Raw genomic sequence first — 23,505 nt, forward strand, 5'->3', positions numbered from 1 at the left:
TTAGAAAAAAATTTTGACCAATGAGAGGGCTACTTCAGCCCTTCGTAAATCTCTTCACAGTTCCTTTCACACAAAATTACTCATTGATTAGTGTTACATAGATTCCTTAACAGTGCACAATCAACAATCTCATAACACATCATCTACTTTACTCTTTTTTAAGTGATTCGACGGTTGGCTTGTAAGTTAAAGCAAGTTCAAGCTCATTATATCCATCCATAAGGACTATCCAAACACCGTTTCTAAGCCCAAAAAACATGAACTCTTAGCACAGGAACATGCCAACCAGGATGCTTCGAATGAAGGAATGTGGGCATCGCGGGTAGGGAATTGCATTCACAGATACACTGTCAATTGCCCCGAGAGAAGATGAATGATATTGACGTTCACGTTGAGAGTACAGCACAAGGCAGGTCCACCGCAATTCCCTCACCTAACGACATAGTCAGACAGGATACACACCCGCGACTAAAAAACTCCCACAAAGACAGTGGACGTAATTTCCTCCACATCAGACTGTCCACAATGACGATGTGGCTCCCTTTCTACATGCAAAAGCAGGATTCGGTTCCAGTAGAGCCTAGTTAACTACAGGGGTGTCAGACCCACAACACCTGCACACATCGCAATGGATTACAGGCTCAGTTATGTGTACACCGGTGTCAAGAACATTGTAAACTTAGAGAATTTTTACTTCCTGAAGCCCTGAACATAGCCCACCTCAAACTCACTCATTTCCATAGATAATAAAAAGTGTTTCAGTTTGTGGTAAATGAATTGAAGATTCTCGGAGGTCAAGAAAGTTATACCGCAAGCAAGTCGGCCTCCTGCGTTGCCGGTTGTGGAGCTGAGCTCGTGGCCACCTGTGAAGTAAAAGTTTATTAGCTTACATCCTCCTGACCTTACAAGTTATGACGCATGTTATGAGGTTTGCTATCTTTCTAAGATGTATATAACGTGAGTTCTCTCTGGTAGATGAGTAACAAAATTTCAGTGCACGATTGCTTCTATCTCCGCTTACCCTTTCCGAGATCATCTTCAGCTTCGTGAATAACGAATGCCCTTCCAACTACGGAGTTCGGACCGGATAGAGGAATCTGGGAATCCTCAAGCGTGACCTCGACGACACCTGTAATCGGACCAAACGTGAAAGAAATCAACGACAGTAAATGAATTACCTACCAATATCCATACTTCAGGTTTTAATAGTGAAAGCAGAGTCTATAGCAGATAACGCTACAATCAAAATGAGTTAGGTATTCACCATCATCGCCAGCAATAACATTGCCCAAGTCTCCTGCATGACGGTTTTGGTCTTCTGGGGCACCGTGAGTCTTGCCCTCAGGGTTAAAGTGAGGACCTGCAAGAGTATCCCCCGAAGTCAGATGTGAAGGACTTGTCCCAACGTAACAGATTGCGACTTAACACAGACTACTTACTTTCTCTTGCATAAACAAATTCAAAGGTTCCGACTGACAACTCTTCAGTAAGAAGACTCTCAAATTTGAAAGCAATTCCGCACAAAGAGCAAGTTTTAAATTCCTTGTATTCTCAAACAGAAGAGCCTACTAAAAGAATCAACAACCACAAATTCAAGAGTCTTGAGATTCTAAGTGAGATGTACAAAAGAAAAATAACATTTGTAAACTTACCAGTAGACATGCAGCCATTGGTTGTGTCACCGAACTCATGCTACACCAATACAAAATCAAACCCCACATCAGATTCTGATTGGCTGGTGACCTCTTCGTGCGAAGAGCAATAGTAAAACGAAATCTCTATAACTTCTGTGCATGTCAAACAATGCAACTGAACTGGAAACAGCCTCCGAAATCATGAAATAACACTGCAATGCAAGAAGGGCACTCTAAATTGATTCCATGAAGCATGCGGTACAATCAAAATACTGCAGCGCTTACAATCCTACAGAAAAATTGAAAAAAAAAAAAAAAAAAAAAAAAAAAAAAAACGTACAAGATGGAATCCATGCTTGCCGGGAGCCAAGCCAGTGATCTTCACATTGACCTTTGTGGGACCTGCGTCGAAGATCCTAGAAATTAGTGTTAACAGCCGTATTGAATCAATTATCGCCCATTACTGGGGCATTGTTTCACTTATGCTTCTAATCAAAGGATTGACGGTCCTTTCTAGATCAATTCCCTGTGGCTGTATTCACACCAGCTATATTATAACTATAGTAAATAATTACACCGTGTATCAAAACCAACTTAAGGAGCATTACACTCTCTTAGATTGAATGGGAAAGCGGTTATTTGAATTATTCACCATCATCCTCCTGGAGAAGAGTTACAACGCCCTCAACATTGGCGTTGCCCTTGAGCACAGCCACGGCTTTCTTGGTGGCTGCTACAATAGTGAGGGGGCGGCTCTTGACCACACCCACAGCAGGCATGAGGTTCACACGCACAGACGCACCCTGGAAAGCGGACTGTGACGCCGCCACGGTGGGAGCGACGAGAGATGTAGAAAGCGTGGACATGGTGGTCGCTGCCATTGCTGCCACTATTTGCACTGCTCACCCTGATTCTTCAACAATCTCTTCTAATTAGAAACCCAACAAAACTTCAACAAACCCCTGGACTAGACTTTTATCACAACAATATCTAACACCACGCCTGAGATTTCTCCTCGACCACATTCTAACAAACTAGTCTGAGCTCAAGAAATGGCAAGATTGTGCTCCCATCCAAGCTACCATATCCAGAATCTCAGAATGTGAGGGGTATTCTCAATGGAGCCTAATTACATCTAAAAGCCCGATTACGGGACGATGCGAGAGCCCAAACCACTGATCCACGACCAGCATTCACCACATGAACAGGTCCCAACCCTAGATACAGGAAGATAACCAAAGAACCAACCTTGCTAACACACAACAGAGACCCAAAGTGTCAACCCTGGAAAAAAACACACACTCCACGTTCCCTTTTTCCAAGAGATGCCTAAAACCCAAAACCCGAAATCCAAGTTTGACAGCACCTTTGTGGCGCAAGATCAGGCAAGTTCACCATGTGAAGGGAGAATCTCACCACGAAGCAATCCACACAGAGTTGCAGGGAGAGGCTGAAAGAGGCAGCAGCGATAAGATGTGGAGGAGGACGAAGAGGATGCTTTGAACTGCTGAGTTTGTAAGTTCCTTCCTTCATTTCTTCATCTGGAAGTGGAAGGCGCAGGCGACGCTGCTCCGGATAAGGAACTCCTACCTTTTCCACATCTCCACAGCAGTTCTAATTGCAGTTTGAAATGACAAAAAAAATCAAAATCCAAATCAAAACAAAACCCTTTTTTTCTTCTTTGTTTTTTCTTTCCCTGTTTCACCCAAAACTTACGGTTTTGCCCGTCTTGTTTGTTGGTTTCATTTCTGTTTCAGATGGGATGTGATTATCAAGTTTATATTAAAAGTTTTGTTATGATTTATTTGCTTTGGATGTATAGTACTGATGAGATAAGAGAGGTTTGCAGTAATCACACTGTAGATGCATTGTCGATAGGTAGGTCTTTAGCTGCAACATGTTTGATTTTGTTAAGTTGGGAAATAGTTGCAACAAATTTAGATAGAGTGTATCTTTTTTTAAATCAAATCTATAGTTACATAATGTAAGTTGTTGTATTGAAAAGATGAAATAGGTTAAATTACTATAAAAAAATAAATTAATAACATATGAACAAAGTTTTGAATGTTTCTTATTTTCTGTGTTTACAAAGTTAAAATATGAGTTTCTAGCATGGCATATAATCTAATTAAAATATCAGATTAACATAAAATTATAATCTAATTAAAACCTAATTAAAATCTTACAAAAATTACATAAAATTATATTATATGCCATGTTAGAAATTAAACTTAGATATTTTTTTAGAATCATAGTATATAATCTAATTTTACATAATTTTTGTGAAATAAGACACAAAATATAATAAAACATATTTTAGTTTCTTAAAATATTTTTTAATAGTATTTAAATATGAAATTTAAAATAACTCAAGAATCCTATAATCATCTTGTTCATTAGATTTTAAAAGCTGATAAGCGTGTTTATTAATTCAAATATAAATATAAATATATAATTTTTCCATCTTGTTTAAAGTTTAGTTTCTTTTCTAATTATTTATTTATACTAAATAATAAATTTTTTTAAATTCAATCTTAGTATAAATTTTTATTCATAAAATGAATTATAAAATATTAAAATTATTGGTATTTTAAATTATATATTTTTATTACTATTTTATTAAAATCTCTATAAACAACACACATTTATAAGAACTCATCTATTTTTGTCCTCTACAAAATATTTGTCACAAACATATATAATGATCTAGATTAAAGGAGTTAGATAGAAGTAAGTAGAAGTAAGTAGATTCAATATTATCTTATGTACAAGCTTTCTTAGAAGCTTTATATATGCAAATTTAACTATATATGTGTTTGTAGGTGATTAATAAGTTGAAAACTTGGCCAACAAGTTGGCAATGTGGCACACATGTAAGAAACTTGTCTTGTAAGTTAGACATGTGTCTTACAAGTTGAGCACATGTTGGAGGTCATGTAGAACATCACCACATAGCACTTAGATAGTATATAAGGATGCAAAGGTGAGGTCTTTCTTTCTCTTGTCTACACATTTCTTGGTCTTAGTCTTATTTTAAGAGTTTCTAGTCTTCTTGGCTTCAACAATAGCCATTCTAGTTCTAATACTATATTATCTTTGAGTAAATATCTACTCTTTTTAAGTGGCTGAAGAATACATTGATTTTTTGATTCTATGTGATTCATATCTTTGATAATATTAATCTTACAAATAAAATTTTCATGTTTATAAAAAAATATCTAAGTTTTTAAATTTTTACATACATATATGAATTTCTTATATATTCTAAGTAATTTTTTGGAAAATATTATATAATTTATTTTTTTGTTTTGTTTTGTTTTGTTTTTTTTTTTTTCAAATAGGATCTATAATAGAAACATATCTTTTTTTATCAAAATAAGCAAAGATTATGCAATCTAACCAAATAAAAGTTTTTACCTTTTTAAGTTGGATAGATTCAACATCAATGTTAATACCATATATTATAATTACTATAAAATTATACTCATAAATTAAATATTATTTTATTTCATATTGATAATTAATTTCTTAATCTATGATTTTTTTGTAGTATAAATTTATAAGTTTTCTATCTCAATTGTACTAATTTTCTACAAACTAATTAAAATTTAGCTACGAATGCATCTAAATTATTCAAGTTAGAATCTTATAGCTTTAAAATTTTAAATAATCTATGATAAACTAATTTTATAACATAAAATTATTATAAACCTTATTTATAATACTTATATTAAACAACTCAAGAATTAAAATTCAATAAGAATTTATAACAATGCCGTCTATAAAAAATATTATCAAAGTTTAAACATAAAAATTAATATTGATATTTTATAATCAATATACTTGTCTTTTAAAAATATTTAATTATTTCTATAAACTATTATTATAATATTTTAAATTATAAATTAGTTTAGTATTATTATTTATTAAAATTTTAGTATATATATATATTTAGAGATACATACATACATAATAAACAAAAACATATTTTTTAATATGTTAAATTTTTTGTAACCTAATAACTTATTAATTGTAATGTAAAATATACATTTTTACAGTTGTGTTTGTATGAAATTGAATTAACTTTTTTACAAAAGCTTATGTTATTAAATGATAAGTTTGATAGAAAATACAAGGATAATAATTAAAAATTTAAAACATATTTTAAACCTTTTTAGTATAAAGAGAATTGAAAATAAAATAATTGATTATTAATTGTAATTAATAAAATAGATTGTTGTTGGTATTGATATTTGTTTGTTAATTTTAAATTCCAAGTACTATTTGGATAAAATTTATCATCATATCAGAACAATTATTATTTTGTTGATATTATATGGCCATCATGTTGAGATTTTATGTTTTAAATATTTCTGAATTAATCATTGATTATATTTTTATCAACTTTATATATCCACAATCAAATTGTTTTGATGATTGTATTCATCTAAGATTTATATATTGTAAAAGAGATAGTTCATTTATTTATGTATTCATGGATTTTGATATTTTAATTTAGAGAATCTATAATCATAATTAGTATTACGAATGTATCATAGAATGTTTTAGAAAACAAAAAAAAGTAACTATTATATAATGAAATTCATGTGAGTGGTGTGTTATAACATTAAGATTCAAAAAAAATATCTTTTAAAACTATATGAAATATCCAAAGTAATTGAATAATCTCTAATTATATGACAATAAATGAAAGATTAAGAAAAAATTTAAAGTAAATTTAAATCTTAAAATATGTTTATGCAAAAAAAAATCATAATTTAAAAAAAAAAAAAATGATGTTATTATCATCACAATTTTGGATATTATCACCATAACCTACCAACTACCACATGTCACCACAATCTTTACTACTACCAAGAAAACCAACCATCCAACTACCATATTTCTCTAGTTTTTTAATTTTGTATTATTTTTCTTTTTATTTCAATCGTTTTTATTTTTTGTTAATATCTTCAATGTTTTTTTTCTTTTCAAATTATATATATATATATATATATATATATATATAATAATTAATAGAAAATAATTTAAAAGTTGATAAAAATAAAATTGGGGTGACAATAACAAAAATTGTGATGAAATGTAGTGGATAGTATATTGTGGTGGCAATAGCAAAAACTATAGTGGCATCTGCAACACCCCAAAAAAACCTAAACACATACAAATCACATATTGGCATAATGTTTCTTAACTTTTAGACACTCTTTTACATTATTCATGACAATAACAACCAATGATAATTACTACCTTCGGATAAAAATAAATTACACTCATAAAATCACATTCACGAAAACTACTTTATTACTTGAGAACATAAAATATAAACATTAAGAGAAAATCATACCTTCGACTGCTCCAAAAGAGGATTCGAATAGTTGCTCTAAACCCATGAAAAGAATGAGCATTCTTCAAAAGAATTCACTCCACAAATTCTACACCATCTATCTGAAGAGAACAGTTTCTATGTCATAGCAGCTGAGGAACTTTACCTGCGACAACCTTTAACTGGAACAAGTGCACAAGGATAAGAGCATATCAAAATGACTCCCTGCAGCAAAGATTCAATTCGGTTGCACTTAGGTGCAGCTTTTGGAAAACTTGCTCTGAACTGCGCCATATTTATAAAGGCTGTGCTGAAAGGAAGCGCTGAAAGAATGCCAGTGCTTCCGCTGGTTTGTACTCTGGAACAGTGTGCCCTGATCCCTGTATGACACAATATACGGATGAACTGCGTGAGCCTGACAGAAGGACTGAAATCACCCACTGCAAAAAGCTAGAACGTAGAACGTGCTTTTCCAAACTTAAATACAAAATCTTCCGTCACTGAAGGTTTACGCAATCTGCCACAACTAATTCACATCTAAATGGCAACTAGAGGGTAGTAAATAATTCCACTGACAATTTATTTTGAAGTTCTGACAAAGTTCAAAATAAGAAAGAAGGATTTGATTGAAAAACAGCTAAGCGGAAGACACATCACCTTGATAGTAGCAAACGTCAAGTTGTTAGCATATCCTTGAGTAAACCTGCAGGTTTGCAATTATCTTCCAGATGAGGAAACTTCAAAAATAATGACAACAAAAACTAAAACCACGAGTATTATGCTGGGAAAACAGCAATCTAGATGACAGGAGCTGATGGACACTGAACTCACCCTGCAACTTGACGTCCAACAAACCAAGCTCTCCATTGATCGGTGACCTCGTAACCCATAGATGATGTCCAAGCCTCCGATCCGGTATAGGGCACACACATGTCGTGATCACCACTGGAAAACACAATACATTTTACTTTGTCAATAATGGTCCTTAGGATTGAGAGGGCTGATCCCCGATTCACATTCACGTAAATACCGATGATTTGGTAAGAGGCAAGGATAGGATAGAAACCTGTAGATTAGAGCCCGGTAGCCGCTTGTTGTAAGCTCCCGGTGGATTGGTATCATGCTGCCAGCATCGTGATAGAATATGATATTGTCCGTGCAGAGATCCCAGGGGCCAATGTCAGCAGCCTGCATAACAAATACATTGTTAATTTTCCTCCATTTTGTCGGAGCCCTTCCAATGGTGTGAATAAACTTATTCATACATTCTTACAAAATTAATACAGGTCAGACTGGTAGACGCTACAGACTAACCAATCCGGCGCAGTGAAATACATTAGAAATTCGAAAATTGGCACTAACCGGTTTAGCATGAAGTGCAGCTCTAACTTCAGCGTTGTTAAGCCAAGTACCAGCAATACGATCATCCTGTTTAGATAATGAAACAATTAATCAGTAGACTCCTTGAGACGAACTAAAGGCGATCATCGCTAAAGTCGGTCAGAATTTATAGATTGGGCAACACACAAACTTAGAAACTGCATGTAATAGACAACGAGCAATGCCTCCAAAGTATTAAGTACAAATGAAAGTACTTGTACAGGCCAGGAAGACAAAGCATTTGACAAAAAAATAGTAAACAAGTGTCTGGAACGACCATCAATATCCTGAAAGAAAAAGAGAATGATGAAGGGATCATACCGTGCATGGTACGTTTTCAGAGTCGAACAATGCATGAGAAAGACTAGGCCAGGTAGGAACACGTCCTGCTCGTAGGGGTAGTCGCAGAGGGTATGCTCGACCAAACTGGCGTTTTCGGATTTTGTGGGGCCCCTTGGTTTCACCCAATCTGCGGAAACTTTGAGGCAACCTGGAGTGATATCGAGACGAATCGCTCTCTGAATCAGGATAGTAGCAGGGCTCCAGAATATCATATATGTTGACTTCCTCAACATCCTGCACTTAGGCAACATTACGACACTCTTGAGCAATCAAAATTCGCGCATCATTTTGTAGAATGTAGTTGAGGGAGAGGCTCTGCAGAACATAAGCAGAATGAAAACAAAAACAAACAAACAAAAAGTATGGATCGTGATAGAGACATTATAGATGTCGTTGAGCTTGGCAAGGCACGTTGGGTCTGAAGCGTTCCAATACGATCCATTGCAAGCCTTTTGTGCGCTCTGCAAGCCCAAAGATCCGTTCGTCAAACACAGATTCAAAACAAAGCAGTCAGTCGAACCCAAAACCAGTTGAATCAGATCATTGACTCGCTCGTGACAAATCAACCATTAACTCAAGCGATCGGATTGACTTTTTGTTTCAAACAGCAGCTTACAAGGATCTACTTCATATATTGCTGCTCGAGAGCCTATACTCGATGAAAATAAGATTCACCTTATACATGTCCACCGAAATGAGACCCATGCCATAAATGAATGGGACAATGGCATCCCCATCAAACTGGTCGTCTGTGCAGCCATTACCCACCAAATAACCCTGCATTGCCAATAGGAACATAATACGTCACTCCCGTCACAACAACATCCAAAAAGAAAGATGGCTTAAGGACCAGCCAGACCATCAAACGTAATGCGACATACCTTGAAATTTATCACAGGTTTCACTCCAGCTTTAATTCCTGGCGAACATCGTCAGAAGGATAATAAATGAATTAGTATACTGTGTTCAAAGCTAATCTCTCATGTGAGGTTCCAGGACACAATAAATCCTTTAATCTTCATAGTAATACCAGGGGTGTGCCTCACTAGTTGGACTTTGATGTGACAAATCAACCAGTTCATGAAAAATGCCAATAGCCTTGATGCAAAAAATGACAGAAAATTATGCGGTTAGGTAGGACCAGACATACCATGTGCGACGTTACGACTCAGCGTTGGGACGTAAATGCCGGCGTACGATTCGCCAGAAATGAAGAATGGATTTGACTGGTATTCCGGATAGGCTTGAAACCACTGAGAAGGACAGTATGCCTCAATTAGAATTTAAAATAAAAAAATTCTACACGAGATATGTTCAAAAATTAAACCCTGCTTGGGGTGAACAATAGCCTCATACTCAGGATTCCGCGAAGCCAATTAAGGTCTACAAGAAATGAATAAGGACAATGCACGAGAAATAGGCCGACCTTCAGCAGAAAGGCATGCGTATCCAATGCTGTTTGAAGGTCTCCAGTGATATAATCGGTAGGCGTCTGAGAGTAAGAGAACCCAACTCCTGCTGGTGAATCTAGATACAGTATGTTCGCAGCCTGACAAACAACCAGCTCCTCAATTCAAACATCGACAATGAATCGAAGTAATACGTGAGGAAAAACCTTAAGTAAGGATCGAAAAATGAAAGGACTGAACACACGGGGCGTACATACCTTGGACCAGGCGTAAGGATTCAGTGTGAGCTTCGGCAGGCTGTCGGAGTCAGCAGCAGCCTCGAATTTGAAAGGTCCTTAACCAAGATATTGTGTGAGATACTGCCTCAAACAAACAAGTGACCCTTGCAATGTTTTCCAACAAGCTGACATACTACTTCTCAGTAGCCGGATGCTGTAGTTTTAGGGTGATTCAGCTAAGAATGATGAATGACGACTCTACTTACAGCAAAGAGGGGTGCATAGTTGCGAGCATACACAAAATAAAATAAAATACATTGGAATGATTGTCGAGGCAAAAGCGCCAGTAGTCTACCATGCTCGTAGACGAACCCGTCGAAACTGGAGCAACCAGGACCGCCATTGAGCCATAGCACGACAGGGTCAGTAGCAGGACTGCCCTCCGACTCCACAAAGTAATAGAAAAGCTCCCTTCCATTGGTGTCGTTCACTGACACATACCTAATAGCACAACATTCACCGCAACCGTAAGAACATGGTTTCTGACCACATTTGCAAATGTCAGGTTCCGAAGCGGAGAAACAACTGCGCAATTTTAAATCGCGATGGACGTGATTAGACCCAGCCTTCATTTGCGCGCCGAACGACAGATACCCGTTTATCCATTCACGCATTCAATCTACTCTCAGCGACCCAATTTCACAATCTTACTTCGCCATGTGGCTCGTCACACACTATCCAAACACAGCAATACATGGTAGTGGCTCATTCCCACACAGAACCATGCAAGGTCAGTCTCACAAAACTATGTGTGAAGCGAAATTGGAGACTCCACGGCATTGGCACGCTCCAAGACACCAAACCCAAAACTCACAGTCTTCGCAACTCACCCTGCGAAGTGCCGAGACGGCAGATCGCCTGAGAAGCCAGGGACAGACTCCACCGCAGCACCATTGGGAGCTCCCAGAACACGAGCCAACGGCACAAAAGCGCAAACCCAAGCGCAAAAAAACAATCGGGGCATTGCTGTAGCTGATCCTGCCATGGTTCCACCCTCACCGCAACCCAGACACCTTCGGCAACACCCTTCCCCAGACACCGAGAGATGGGGTCTTATACTATCCCACAAGGTGATAAAAAAAAGCGAAAGCGCAGCATGAAAACGCTGGAAAAAGCCAAAACCATCGCTCCAGAAGGACGGGGCCCCGATTGCTTGGTGAGTGGACGAATGAGAGCGGAGCGCGTGCACTTTGAGGAGGAGGGGATGGAGCGGGGGAATCTTCAGCCCGTGCCCGCCATCGCCACCACTGACCACTGAAGAAGACGACGACGATGCCGCCACCACCACCTCCGTCGGAAGAACATTATCTCGTGTTGTAGTTTTCTCCACCGCGTTGCTTGCTTGTTTGCTTGCTTTCGTCTCAATTATGTACTCTTCCCTTTCCCTTTGCTTTGCTTCACCCTTCCGGTTCCAGCGTGTCACATGCTCATGTGGTGTACCGTCCTCGTTGCTTACACACTCGTATTGTGGTTTTTTCACTAAAGAATGTGAAATTTACAAGGTGTTTATATTGGAAAAGGTTGTAGTTTTGATGGTTTTTTGTTGGGTGAAAAAACAAACAAACAAGCAAAGAGTTTGGAAGTTTTGGTTTTTGGAGATAGTAGAATGGAAGACGAAGTCATTATTTGTAGCAAAGCATTATTTTATTGTGATGATCAATATATCAGCTCATATCTTAGGAGGACTTTATACATAGAAGCCTACTTTGAAAGATCACAGTTTAAAAGTTTAACCAAAATCCCTCAGTTGGTGAAGACAAGACTTTCTCTTGAAGCTTTGGTTTTTGGATGTAGTGTAAAGTCATAAAATGGATCAAATCATTTTTATTATTATTACAAGTCCAAATATGTCAGTTTGTATCGTGATTCAAACAACTATAAAAAATGAAAATAAAATGCAAAAAATGAATTTTTATTTTCTTCATTGCTATCTTAAGCATTCTTTAATATTGTCTATCAAATTGTTTTAAAAATCACTTCTTAATTTGGATCCAACAAAAATATTATTCAAATAATGTAAGAAAAATATGCATTCCATCTCTTATTTTGCCTTTTTTTAGAGCTTTTGGACTTATTTTTCTAAGAGTAAAATCAACTTAGTGAGACTTTTTTTTATTTCAACCAATCTAAAGAGTAAAAAAATGCCCTCTTATCTTGTTTTATAAATATAAAGACTACCTTAGTTAAATAAAGAATAACAAACATAATATTATGAATAAAAATATATAAGTTTATATTTTTAATCTTATATAGATATTTATAGATTTTTTAATAATATATAGAGAGAGAGTAAAATCCAATATCTATAAAAGGATAGTAATTTTAAATTGAGAGGAATTAGAAAAAAAGACATAAAAATGCTTAATTCTCACATATATATATATATATATAGATATATATAATCTGAAATAATCTTTAAAAAGTGTGCTGAAAATATAGATATTACATTATACATGTACATAGAAATCAACATTCAAATGGATTTTTTTTCTTAAGATTTAATAAAACATACACAATCTAAACACCAAAGCCACTAAACCTTTTAAAGACTATGTACAAGATATCCTAAACAACCACCAAATAGGGCATATATTGTAATGTAGGGGCATTATTCCCACTTCACCATTGAATTTCTATGAGGACAATTAGTTGGCATAATTGTTATACTCCATATGTATTAAGCAGATATTAATACAAGGCATAATTGTTGCAAGAATAAAATTAAAACCAATTTAGACTTATTAGACTTAAAGTATACAAATAAAGATAGATCTAACATTAATACTTACACTTATTCATTTATCAAATGGATGAAGAATAAAACTTGAAGACAACATGGTGTGCAAATGCTAAATAACAAAATAAATGAAGTGTTTTTAAATTGGAAGATTACATGCTAGAAGTTTTAAAAAAATTAACGTACTAACCTTAAAAGGAAAAAAGAGATTAAAAGATATGCTGTATTTATTTTAATACTCACAAGGAAAAGAAATATAAGTATGTGTTTTTTTTTAGAAACGATTGAACTTATATGCAAATGGATTGAATCCTTTTAGAATTATATATTGAAAATTCTTTAATATCCAATAAAAGTTAAGGAAAAAAAAAAAAAAAAAAAAAAAAAAAAAAAACTCATAAAGATCTCTCTTATGATTTGATAATTTAATTCCACAACCCAAGATTAAAATTTAAATAGAATATTGAAAAAGTGCAAAAATCTTTTTGAAAAGACTATACTATAAATAGACAAAAGTAGGTTTTACAAAAAATAATTAGAAAAAAATATATATATTTTAATGTCCTAATTAGAAAATAGGTTTATGAAAGTTTTTAAATTTTGAATCTGACATCTTTGTAATGAAACAATCTACAAGAAATAAAAAATTAATTTTAATTTAAGCATGCATGAATGTCAGTTACTAAAAGAAATAAATTATACATAAAACAAGCAAAAAAACTGTATGTACTATTATTAAAGAACAAATGACATTCTTGACAATAAAGTTCAATAATCTGATCATTCAATTCAATAAAAAACCAATATTTATTATACATTTGATTTTATAAAATGAATCTGGGTGGATAAAATTAGTTACACTATAATTGTATACAAAATATGGTCGTACCTGTTACCTCTTTGTCAATGCCAACTAGAGTTGCAATAATCTTCTTATTAATGGAGCCACAATGAGGAAGGGAATGTTGCACTTCCTATTGCATTAGGGTTCATGTGGTAGACTACGTGGGAGCAAGTAGCTAAATTAAACCCTTCTGGAAAATCCTACCCAACACATCTATACAACACAATTACACAGGGGGAGACAAGTAGATTCATGGGAATAGAAGAAAATTTGTAGTAATTTAATCTACACATTACAACTTTGCAGGGGACAACCTCCTTTGTGAACATGAACCAACAAATTAATTAGAATAGATAAAGGCAAAATGGACAATAGTATATAAAATCTAAAAGAAAAATCTAATAAAAATAACTACACTGTCGAGACACATAAGCAGAGAACCAAGGGCTACAAAATTTAGAGCGCAATGAGAGAAATACTCAGAAACAAGGTATTCAAAAATATACAACTGCTTGGCAGCCTGGAACGCTACAGATGCATTTGGGGACCTGTGGAAGTATGCGACCAGAACTACGGAATTCATACATGCCATTGACTTAGCGTACTCGTAAGAACACGCAAAGCTAAATGTATTGAAGAGAAGAGGAAAAGAATGCTGTGATTAAAGACTGATATGCGAGGGTTGAGTCAGAATATTGAGTCAGAAGTGGGATGGTATGCATGCAGACGTCAGGTTAGGGGCTCAAGAGAAAAAGCCCAGAGAAGCAATTCTATCAGCACCTTAAATATGCAATATAGTGGAAGTTTTGTAAGAACGTACTCACCTTCACACTAAACGACATTCCCCATAAACTGGTTGATTCTAGCGAGGATGAACGTGCCAGATTTACATGACTGGTTTGCTCTTGTCACAGAAAGGAAAAATGACAATGCATCTTGTCGCACGCAGTACAAAACTCCACTAGTACCCGAACAGCTTCAAGACTGCCTCAGAAAGGGCAAAAATAGTACATTCCGAAGTCCTCTAGTTTGGCATCCTATTTATAAAAGAGAATTGCAACTCCAAAGAAGGTGGCACCTGTTTTAAGCTAAATTTAAACAGTCATAAGGTCCGGGGTTTCTGCTTCAACAGCTAACAACGTTGTATGCACTTTCTGTAACCAATTTTCTAGTCTGTCTTTCAATGCAGTTATCTGAGGAACTCCCAAAACTCGTGGCTGTACCCATGATATTCGCACTGTTCCATCGACCTGATCAATAACACCCTCGATCAAATGTACCTGCAAAATGTACTGAATAAGATACCCTAATCCTGATCCTTTTCTGCCTGGTTAACTGAAAAATCATATCCCGAGAACAAAGAAAAAGAAAACTACTAACCGGACCTAAATGAAAAAGCGAAGAATGGACAACAAATATATATATATAGAAAGTCGATGTCCTCGACTCATTTCTAAATAGCAATAAGTCATAACGTCAATTATCTCAATGAACAAAACTAAACATTATTTGAAAGCCTGGCATGCAAAAAAATAAGATTTACGAATGAACAAATACAACACGCACAAAATATGAAAATAATTGGAGAATCTTAACATAGGAATTGAAAGGAAATTGGCATTCCATTTAAGTGGGGCACATACAGATAAGCTCTTGATCAAAAGATGCTCCACTTCATCCAGTGACAGCTTGGTCTTCTCAGCAATCAAACTAAGTTCAATCGTCCTTTCTTCTGATGGGCGGCTGGAGAGATATTTCACCCAAAGTTGGTCAATAATGAAAATATACGAAATATCACAAGCATTTCAACAAATGAAGATCAGCCAGTTTCTACCACACATTAAGGTAGCTATGGCTAGTCTCCGGCATGGACAAATTGCAAATTATAACATACTAGTACATAAGGAAATCTTGAAATCTGAGAATTAAAAATAACTTAACAAACAAAATGACATTATATATATGCACGATGACAGTACATGCAAAAAGGGTGCAAAATAGGAGCAACTCCTGCTAGTAGTGAAACCAATTAGCTCTTTGCGTTATTGATTTCTATACCGACAATCTTCAATGTACGAGAATTATCAATAAAGTCGCAAACTGAATTGCTCACCAGATTAAATATCAATATTGCAAAAGATCATTACCTGAAAATCAATTCCATGAGGCACAGGATGTTGATCTTTTCCCAGAGCTTCTTCTCATTCTCAACAAGTGCAGGTTGTGCTGTTAGGGCAGACTGATATTGACCACACAGCTCCTGATATCTGGTCAAATCTCCGGCATTGAAAGCTTGCAAGATAAAGTACAGCCACTCCACACTAGTCCCCAACAAGCTATTGACCTACAAATCACAGAACAGTTCATGAGACAATGAGATTCATAAGATTCAAGTTCCCTTCAAGACTATCCCCGGAGTCAAATAACCAAAAACTACTGAACCTATTTGAATCCTGATCTTCGTATCCACTAGCATCCAGCGAACACTTTAGAGACAACACAGTAAAAGCTGACGACTCCAACAACAGGAAGCGTATGGAAAAAGGGCTGAATGTTACATAACAATTATGGAAGAGAAGCTAGAGAAAATATCACAGATATATGAACCCGCGCAAAAAGGAAGAAATTGGGTTAATAATTTACAATGGGATGAGCAAGAAGCTCTCCGAAATTATAAATATTGTTCCCCAACAAGGCCGCCAGTGATAGATCAAATGCTAGATCCTGCACTCAAGACATTTTAACATTAATCACTACTATCAACGTTGCACAAAACTCTAAAATCACCACAGCCAGCCCCCAATGCTATGTCAAGCCTACACTGAAAAATGCTTTCCAAGATTATTCTTGTAGCAAAGGAGGTCCAATGTGATGTTCACTTAACATCTCAAATTTTACAATTATTTAGATGATGCATAACACCTTAAAATGATATAATTACCCACTCAGGTCATAAAACAAGGCGCACCCAGAATATCATTGTAAGTTCAAACAAACCGTTCAGAACATGATACATATATAACACGAATAATTACCAACAAAGTCCCAATTCACATGCTGAGCCAGAAATAATGAATATGCCAATTGATGACCAGTGACGCAGTATGCGCGAATGAAAAGAGAAGAGAAGATATGAACATGAATTTTGCAAAGGATGATGAAGGTACAAACCAGCTTGAAGTCTTCCGACAATGTTTCCACAGAGGTGTAAGCCAAGTACAGGAGAGCACTCTTGTAAAATTCGGCAAATTCTTGCCGGGACTTGTAATACTGCGAAGAGACCCAGTGCACACTCGCATGAACCGAGGGATCAACATCCGTCATGCTATCCAGAGTAGTTTTTCCTTCTTCCAGAAGCTTCTTACACACTTGTATCTCCCCACGCTGCAACTTCATTGCCGCAACCTGCATCTTCACATACAGAATAGGCTCTTCCACCCGCCTCTCTCCGGACGTCCTAAGCTTCTCAATAACCTCCTCGAGATACGCAATTGCAGCATCCTTTTCCGGATACTGCTTCGATACGATGACAGCAAAGTGGGCGAGCTTCAGCAAATTGATCTTGGTCTCAAAGTCCCGAATAAAGTTATGATATAGCTGTACAAGGGTATCCCCCGCCTGCAATCGCACCAAACCATACCCTCAACATCAGTTCTTGTGACAAATTGCACATACCAACCCTAATAAGAGCCACCAAAGAATAAAATCCATCTCTGATCATCAAATAACCAACATTACACACATGAAAGCATTATCTCATACCCTGAAACACAAAAAAAATGAATCTCCTCTACACGAAACCCTACCCCTAAAACACATCACCTCCACATCGAACCACCATGCGCTCGCAATCAACCCCACCCATGTACCAAAAACACTGCCGATTGCGTCAAAAAAGTGAGAGCATGCCAAACCTGGAACACGGTGAGCGCCACAAACTGGTCGAGCTTCTGCGTGAGCTGGTGCCAGAGCTTGCGCTGGTACAGATCCGCCATGCTGGTGTACCACTCGGCGAGCTCCGGCTGGGCTGCTCTCTGCTTCTCCAAATATTGCAACGCCGCCATGATTCTGACCCCCCCTCCAACTCACATACACCTCGCAAGCTCTCCGCAATCAATCCGACCCAAGACCGCGCCTGAATTGCTTGGGCTTGCGTCACTCGTAGTGCAAATGCAACCTTCCAGACGCGCCTTCTTAGGGTTGCGTTGTGCTGCTGCGCTTCAACTTGTCAATGCACAACAAAACCGCTTGACATGCATCCCCGCCTTAACGCCAATGCTCCAAGCAAGGCAAGGCATCGAGGGGAAGGGGAACGGGGGGAGGGCTCCCTCCAACGACAACGATGACGAGAGTGAAGGACGAAATGACGACGATAACGACGACAATGAAGGACGAGAGTGACAAGGACGACGAAGGACGCGGACGGAATTCTTCATTTATAAAACAAAAACTGTTCTAGAATTTTGTAAAAAACTTCATTTCTAGAATAATAAATATATAGACCGATGTATTTAGGAAATAGACCCATTCTTGATGAAGAATATGGTAATCATGATAAATATAGTTGATTTTTATTTGTTGTAGATCCAATAGTGGAGAAATGAATTTAAAAGATTTTTCTTTTTCTTTTTCTTCTTCTACTAATGATTAGGATGGGTAGGTCGATTTAGTAAAAACTTGGGTTTATTAACATTTTCTTTAAAATATTCTATTTTTTTTAATATTTTCAATTTATTTTAAAATAGTTGCAAAAAATATTTGTGATTATTTGATGTGGATTTTATTGCTGTTTTCAACCAATATTTAATATTATATATTATATAATTATATATTTTATTTTAAAATTTATATTGTATTAATATCTTCTTACTTTTGAGATTTGTATTTTGGACAATTGCTATATTATCACCATTGTATTTAAGCTGTAAAAAATTAGTAAAACAATTTTTACTAAGATAATTATATTTTCTTGGATAATAAATTATTTATAGTTGATTAAAGTATTTTTTATAAAACTAAACACATATATATATTATTTTTAAGCAAATAGATATTAATATTTACATGTGTAGCTTGCAAAAAGTATATTATAATTTATTGTACATATTAAGAGAACTATTACTTTATGTGTTTTTAAGAAAATAAACTAAGTTGTTAATGTTAGTATAAACATCACTTGTGTTGTGCCAACCAAATTTGTCATTTGCTCTTGCATCTACACAACTGTATTGTTTTATTTTATATTTTTATTATAATATATTTCAAATATATATTAAAACATTGTTACAAAGTTGTTACAGTAGAGATTTGGAAAATAAATTATAACTTAGAAATAAATCATCTAATAAACTTGTTAATTCTTTAATATTGTTATTTGAAATTTATCTCTCGAAATACATTTTATAAGTTAGGGTATGGTTAATACCACCACAATTTTTGCTACTCTCACCACAACTTGCAATTTTTTATAATTTTTTATTTCTTTTATTCTTTTAAGTCCAATTCAAGCTGTGAGAAACATGATTTGGTTTTATTAATTTTACCTCATACAATTGGAAGTAAATAATGAAGTGAAAAAACCAAGTAACTACGACATTGAAAATTGTTAATACATTCAAAAAGTTTCATAATAGTAAAAATAGTTACAGACTACATGACAACAAATTACAAGAAAAAAACTGACAAAACCCTACTTTAGTTTGAGTCATTGGGAAGTTTCCATCTACAATTCCAATAGCTTGTTGCACGTGCTTCAGAAAGCTTTAAATTAAAGTTTTGAACACGGTGAATAATCTGGGGTCTCAACTTGTTATTTAACACCTCTCCAATCAATATCCTCAGTACTGCTCTGAACTGGCATATTTGGTTGTTTCATTTTTCAGATTAACAGTTCTCCCACATACTCTCCCATGTACCATAGCAAGATACTAGTACTTCTTGATTGATAATAATTTAAGGGATAACATTTATCATATGAACTCAGTGCATCAAAACTGAACGTATGATTTTGTGGAGCAACGCACTATTCGGATTTCCGTTTGCAACTGCTAGCCTATTTCATGGACAGGTTTCACAATTTTCAAACAAACAAATCTCAAATGAAAATCTCAGGGTCTAGCTCTCAATTTCATACTAGTTAGCCATGTACATGTTGAATCTGTACAGCTGTTGCACCTGCACTACTCTCACAACCATATCAACCTAAGAATCGGGAGGTCTGGAACTAAGGTAGAATACAACTAAAATTTCACTTTTTCAAAAACATAATGAATTACTAGAGATATGAAAACCAGAGTCAACTATCAAAAAAATTATGTTCGAGTTGAAAATTTTTGCCATCTTTCCAATTTTTGGTAAAAAAAGTATAATTGGGAGACTTGCCGGGTGGGAAGCCTTTCCAAGTTTAATTTGGACCTTGTATACGATTAGCAAAGAGAATTTAAGGCTTTGATCGGCTGGATCGCTTGCGAAACGAAGACTTTGACTTTGGGGTTTTTGCAACTGGAGCAGGATTGCTTGGAAGTGGCGTTCCTGGCAGACTCTTGCCCTGCTTTTTCCCTTTACTCTTCACTCTTTGTTTCTTCTGTCGCTTACTTTCGGGCAAATACTTGTTTCCTTCACCAGGCTCACTGCCACCTAAGCTCGACTTTCTTTTCTTTTTCTTGTGCACTTGTTCGCTTCCTTGTTGATCTGCATAAGATCCGGCTGATAAACGCTGTTTACTGGACAAATCTCCCTCGGGAATGCTGTCAGATGCTTTAGGTTCTGTAAAGAAACGACAAACGTATAAACAATCCTTCTTTCAGAACAAGACCTAGATGGATAGAATAAAAAGCTGTTAGTAACTGAATACAATACCTTATTCCAAGGCTTATTTGCACAAGAAACATCTACGTAAAAAACTACTAAGGTCATTAATTATACTTTATTTGGATTTTTGAATTTTTTGAGGGGTTGGGGATGCGTCACGGTTGTCCATTCTGTAGAAATCACAAGGACTTTGCCACCAGAATTATGTTTTCAAGATAAAATGTCACGAATTTAGTCGAGGTAAGGTAGACAACTCACTCTTGACACCAGAACTAGAAACGAGGCAAGTCAGTCGAGCTTTAGTCTCAGCCTGCAGAAGAGGTGCCGGAGCAGCCCCACTATTAGATCTCACCATTCGAGTATCCCAAACCTTCAGCAGTCCATCTGAAGACGCGGAAGCAACGATAACTGGTGGCTCCCCTGTGTTTTCATCTGTGGCAGACTTGGATCTCAAAATTGCAACTCCCTTGATCCGATTGGAGTGTGCATTGGCAATCGACCAGGCCTGCTTCCCTGATCTCGTATCCCAACCCCTCACTATGCAATCCTCACCCCCGGTGACCAGCAGATTGTCCTGTGAGAGATTAAATTTGAATATAATACTTAGTCACTACTAGTAGAAGCGAGGAAGCAAAACAATCCCTGTCTGCAGCAAATGACATGCACGGACCATGGCAGAAAACCCTGAACTCACATGTATGCCTTCTAAATATTAATCTGCGAATTGTGGTTTTGTAGCGTGGATAATTAGTGACTGCATTCAATTTATAATTACCCTAAAATAAAATAAAATAAAACTACATGAAAGAAATGGGTTAAGAAAATGCAGAATCACCTCGCGTTGGGCTATGCAGAAAACCTTCTTGTCATGCTGAAGACGATGAATTGTGCTCCCTGTCTCTGCATTGCGAATCTCCAGGGCAGTTCCTAAGACCAAAGCATACGACTCGCCACTCTGGGGGAAGAACTTCACTATCTCAGCTTCACTAGGCAGCTTGGTGGTAAAACTGCACCTCCCTTTCGTTAAATTCCACATTTTCATGTTGTGATTCCGCTCAATTGACAGCGCAAGGAGTCCTGAAAACAGCGTTGCAAGGCTCTTACCAAAAGAAAAAAGGAAGAAAGAAAAAACAACAACAACACAAACCCAGAACCCTAAAAGAAATTCCACTAAGAGCAGCACAGTACTAAAACACGAAGCAGCAATCACCTGAAACATGAATGGACAAGTCTTGCACTGCCGACTTGGGGCCTTTCTTCGCCTTCATGGTAAGCAAATGAACCCAGGCGTCCGTGTCCCAAATGCAGATAGAGCCATCCTCCGAGCCGCTTAACAAGTGCGTGGGATGATTGATCGAGGGGTGCGAATTGTGGAAGTCCAAGCACGTGACCGCGCCCTCATGCTTGTACAGCGACCCCATGTCCTTCTGCGCATTGAGGTCGAAGATGCGAATGGTGTCGTCGGCTCCGCCGGTGGCCACAACAGCACCACTGCTGGCGATACACTTGATGGCGCCGATGTGCGCCGGATAAGCAAACTTCCATTGCAGCTCCTGTTTCTTCAGCTTCACGTCATAGCCCCATAGAAACCGCTCGTAGGATCCCGCCACCAGCTTCATGCTGGTCTACGAATGCTCCTGTCCCGTTTGATGTGCCCCGACAGGTCCAATTCTCCAACCAACAGCATCAATCGCTGCACTGCTCTGCCGCTTCGGTTTTCTGAAGCTCTAAAACCCTAAACCCTAAACCAGGGGTGAAAAAAAAAACTATCGCCAGCAATCAGCCTCCCTCGTGAAGCAGCCCTCTGACAATACGCCCCTGGCCATTTTTGGATGAATGAATATGGGGAATCATCTGATAAAATCCATTCGACTGTAGATGAGTGATGAATGTCGTTTACGCCATCTTCATCTAAGATAACCTGGACTTTCATTCGATTCCACATGCCACTCTTAGCAGCTTGAGATTTTTTCGTTTATACTCATTACTTTATCTTTTTTATTTATTGCTTTTATAGAGAATAATAATAAAAAAGGGATGTATTTGGATGTTTTATATATCTTAAAGAAGTGTTGGAAATGTGTTATGTATGTCTTATTAAATGTATTGCTATGTGTTTGCCATTATATATGTTTTTATATATATTTTTTTATTTCTCTGTCTATTGTGTTGTCTAGTGTGATGTTTTCTTAAGCACTTTTAGTTTTATACATAACTAATAATATTTACGCCAAAAAATTATATGATACATTATTCATCTAATCTCTAATATAAAAAAATAAAAAAAAATTTATATTACATCATTTCTATAGAAGTAATCATCCTCTAATAACTTAAAATAGAGTTAGAGTTATTAATCTTATTACATAAATTTTCTTCTTTTATATATTTATCTATCACCAATAGTCACACTTAAACACACTTATTTCTTATTTTTTATTCATATTTCGAAAATAGATGGTATGCCAATTGGAATTATGATTTAAACATTAATATTATCATTCTATCTTTTAAATTGATATTAAAAATTAATTTAATTTCGAAATTATAAGATTAAAAAACTATCATATAATTCTTGCTAATGGTAGTTATTACATTAGCAATAAATACCAATCTTGTAATTATTAACACCAAAGTTTTAAACTTTTATCATATAAAATTTTGGCATTTAAAGTGATTTATATGGTAAATTAAAAAAAATGTAAAAAGTATATAGTATATAACTTC

General features: G+C 36.0%; 4 protein-coding genes and 1 long non-coding RNA gene across 7 annotated transcripts; all 5 read right to left on the reverse strand.

Annotated features, from left to right (window-relative positions):
* Nucleotides 1-354: 354 nt before the first annotated feature.
* On the reverse strand, nucleotides 355-3,130 carry LOC112286255 (superoxide dismutase [Cu-Zn], chloroplastic). 3 transcript variants are annotated; one of them, XM_024527974.3, is made up of 8 exons: nucleotides 3,051-3,130; nucleotides 2,287-2,541; nucleotides 1,975-2,036; nucleotides 1,653-1,692; nucleotides 1,265-1,360; nucleotides 1,022-1,129; nucleotides 810-863; nucleotides 355-614 (listed from the first exon to the last, which is right to left on the reverse strand). In XM_024527974.3, exons 2-8 carry the CDS (start codon nucleotides 2,513-2,515, stop codon nucleotides 589-591), a joined length of 615 nt encoding a protein of 204 aa, XP_024383742.1. In that variant the 5' UTR covers nucleotides 2,516-2,541; nucleotides 3,051-3,130; the 3' UTR covers nucleotides 355-588. The 3 variants fall into 3 exon arrangements, with proteins under 3 accessions (XP_024383742.1, XP_024383743.1, XP_024383744.1); XM_024527975.3 differs by having other exon boundaries at nucleotides 2,287-2,547; XM_024527976.3 differs by having other exon boundaries at nucleotides 3,001-3,130.
* Nucleotides 3,131-6,933: 3,803 nt separating this feature from the next.
* On the reverse strand, nucleotides 6,934-11,404 carry LOC112286393 (serine carboxypeptidase 1). The gene is made up of 14 exons (XM_024528250.3): nucleotides 11,218-11,404; nucleotides 10,683-10,828; nucleotides 10,367-10,443; nucleotides 10,127-10,249; nucleotides 9,851-9,953; nucleotides 9,582-9,619; nucleotides 9,376-9,477; nucleotides 9,081-9,161; nucleotides 8,680-8,934; nucleotides 8,341-8,406; nucleotides 8,045-8,166; nucleotides 7,810-7,923; nucleotides 7,636-7,681; nucleotides 6,934-7,358 (listed from the first exon to the last, which is right to left on the reverse strand). The coding sequence occupies exons 1-14, from the start codon at nucleotides 11,370-11,372 to the stop codon at nucleotides 7,275-7,277; spliced, it is 1,512 nt and encodes a 503-aa protein (XP_024384018.1). The 5' UTR covers nucleotides 11,373-11,404; the 3' UTR covers nucleotides 6,934-7,274.
* Nucleotides 11,405-14,024: 2,620 nt separating this feature from the next.
* Nucleotides 14,025-14,933, reverse strand: LOC149988401 (uncharacterized). Its single transcript, XR_016504878.1, has 2 exons — nucleotides 14,793-14,933; nucleotides 14,025-14,181 (listed from the first exon to the last, which is right to left on the reverse strand). It is a non-coding gene; the product is annotated as an uncharacterized LOC149988401 (long non-coding RNA).
* LOC112286395 (26S proteasome non-ATPase regulatory subunit 13 homolog B) lies at nucleotides 14,934-18,195 on the reverse strand. Its single transcript, XM_024528253.3, has 6 exons — nucleotides 17,883-18,195; nucleotides 17,140-17,586; nucleotides 16,612-16,692; nucleotides 16,116-16,312; nucleotides 15,612-15,711; nucleotides 14,934-15,248 (listed from the first exon to the last, which is right to left on the reverse strand). Exons 1-6 carry the CDS (start codon nucleotides 18,030-18,032, stop codon nucleotides 15,063-15,065), a joined length of 1,161 nt encoding a protein of 386 aa, XP_024384021.1. The 5' UTR covers nucleotides 18,033-18,195; the 3' UTR covers nucleotides 14,934-15,062.
* A 1,685-nt stretch (nucleotides 18,196-19,880) lies between these two features.
* LOC112286394 (uncharacterized) lies at nucleotides 19,881-22,562 on the reverse strand. Its single transcript, XM_024528251.3, has 4 exons — nucleotides 21,989-22,562; nucleotides 21,614-21,855; nucleotides 21,037-21,352; nucleotides 19,881-20,733 (listed from the first exon to the last, which is right to left on the reverse strand). Exons 1-4 carry the CDS (start codon nucleotides 22,395-22,397, stop codon nucleotides 20,408-20,410), a joined length of 1,293 nt encoding a protein of 430 aa, XP_024384019.1. The 5' UTR covers nucleotides 22,398-22,562; the 3' UTR covers nucleotides 19,881-20,407.
* Nucleotides 22,563-23,505: the final 943 nt, after the last annotated feature.

This window comes from Physcomitrium patens, chromosome 9 (assembly GCF_059467195.1).
Source record: "Physcomitrium patens ecotype Gransden chromosome 9, ASM5946719v1, whole genome shotgun sequence".
Taxonomy (NCBI): Eukaryota; Viridiplantae; Streptophyta; class Bryopsida; order Funariales; family Funariaceae; genus Physcomitrium; species Physcomitrium patens.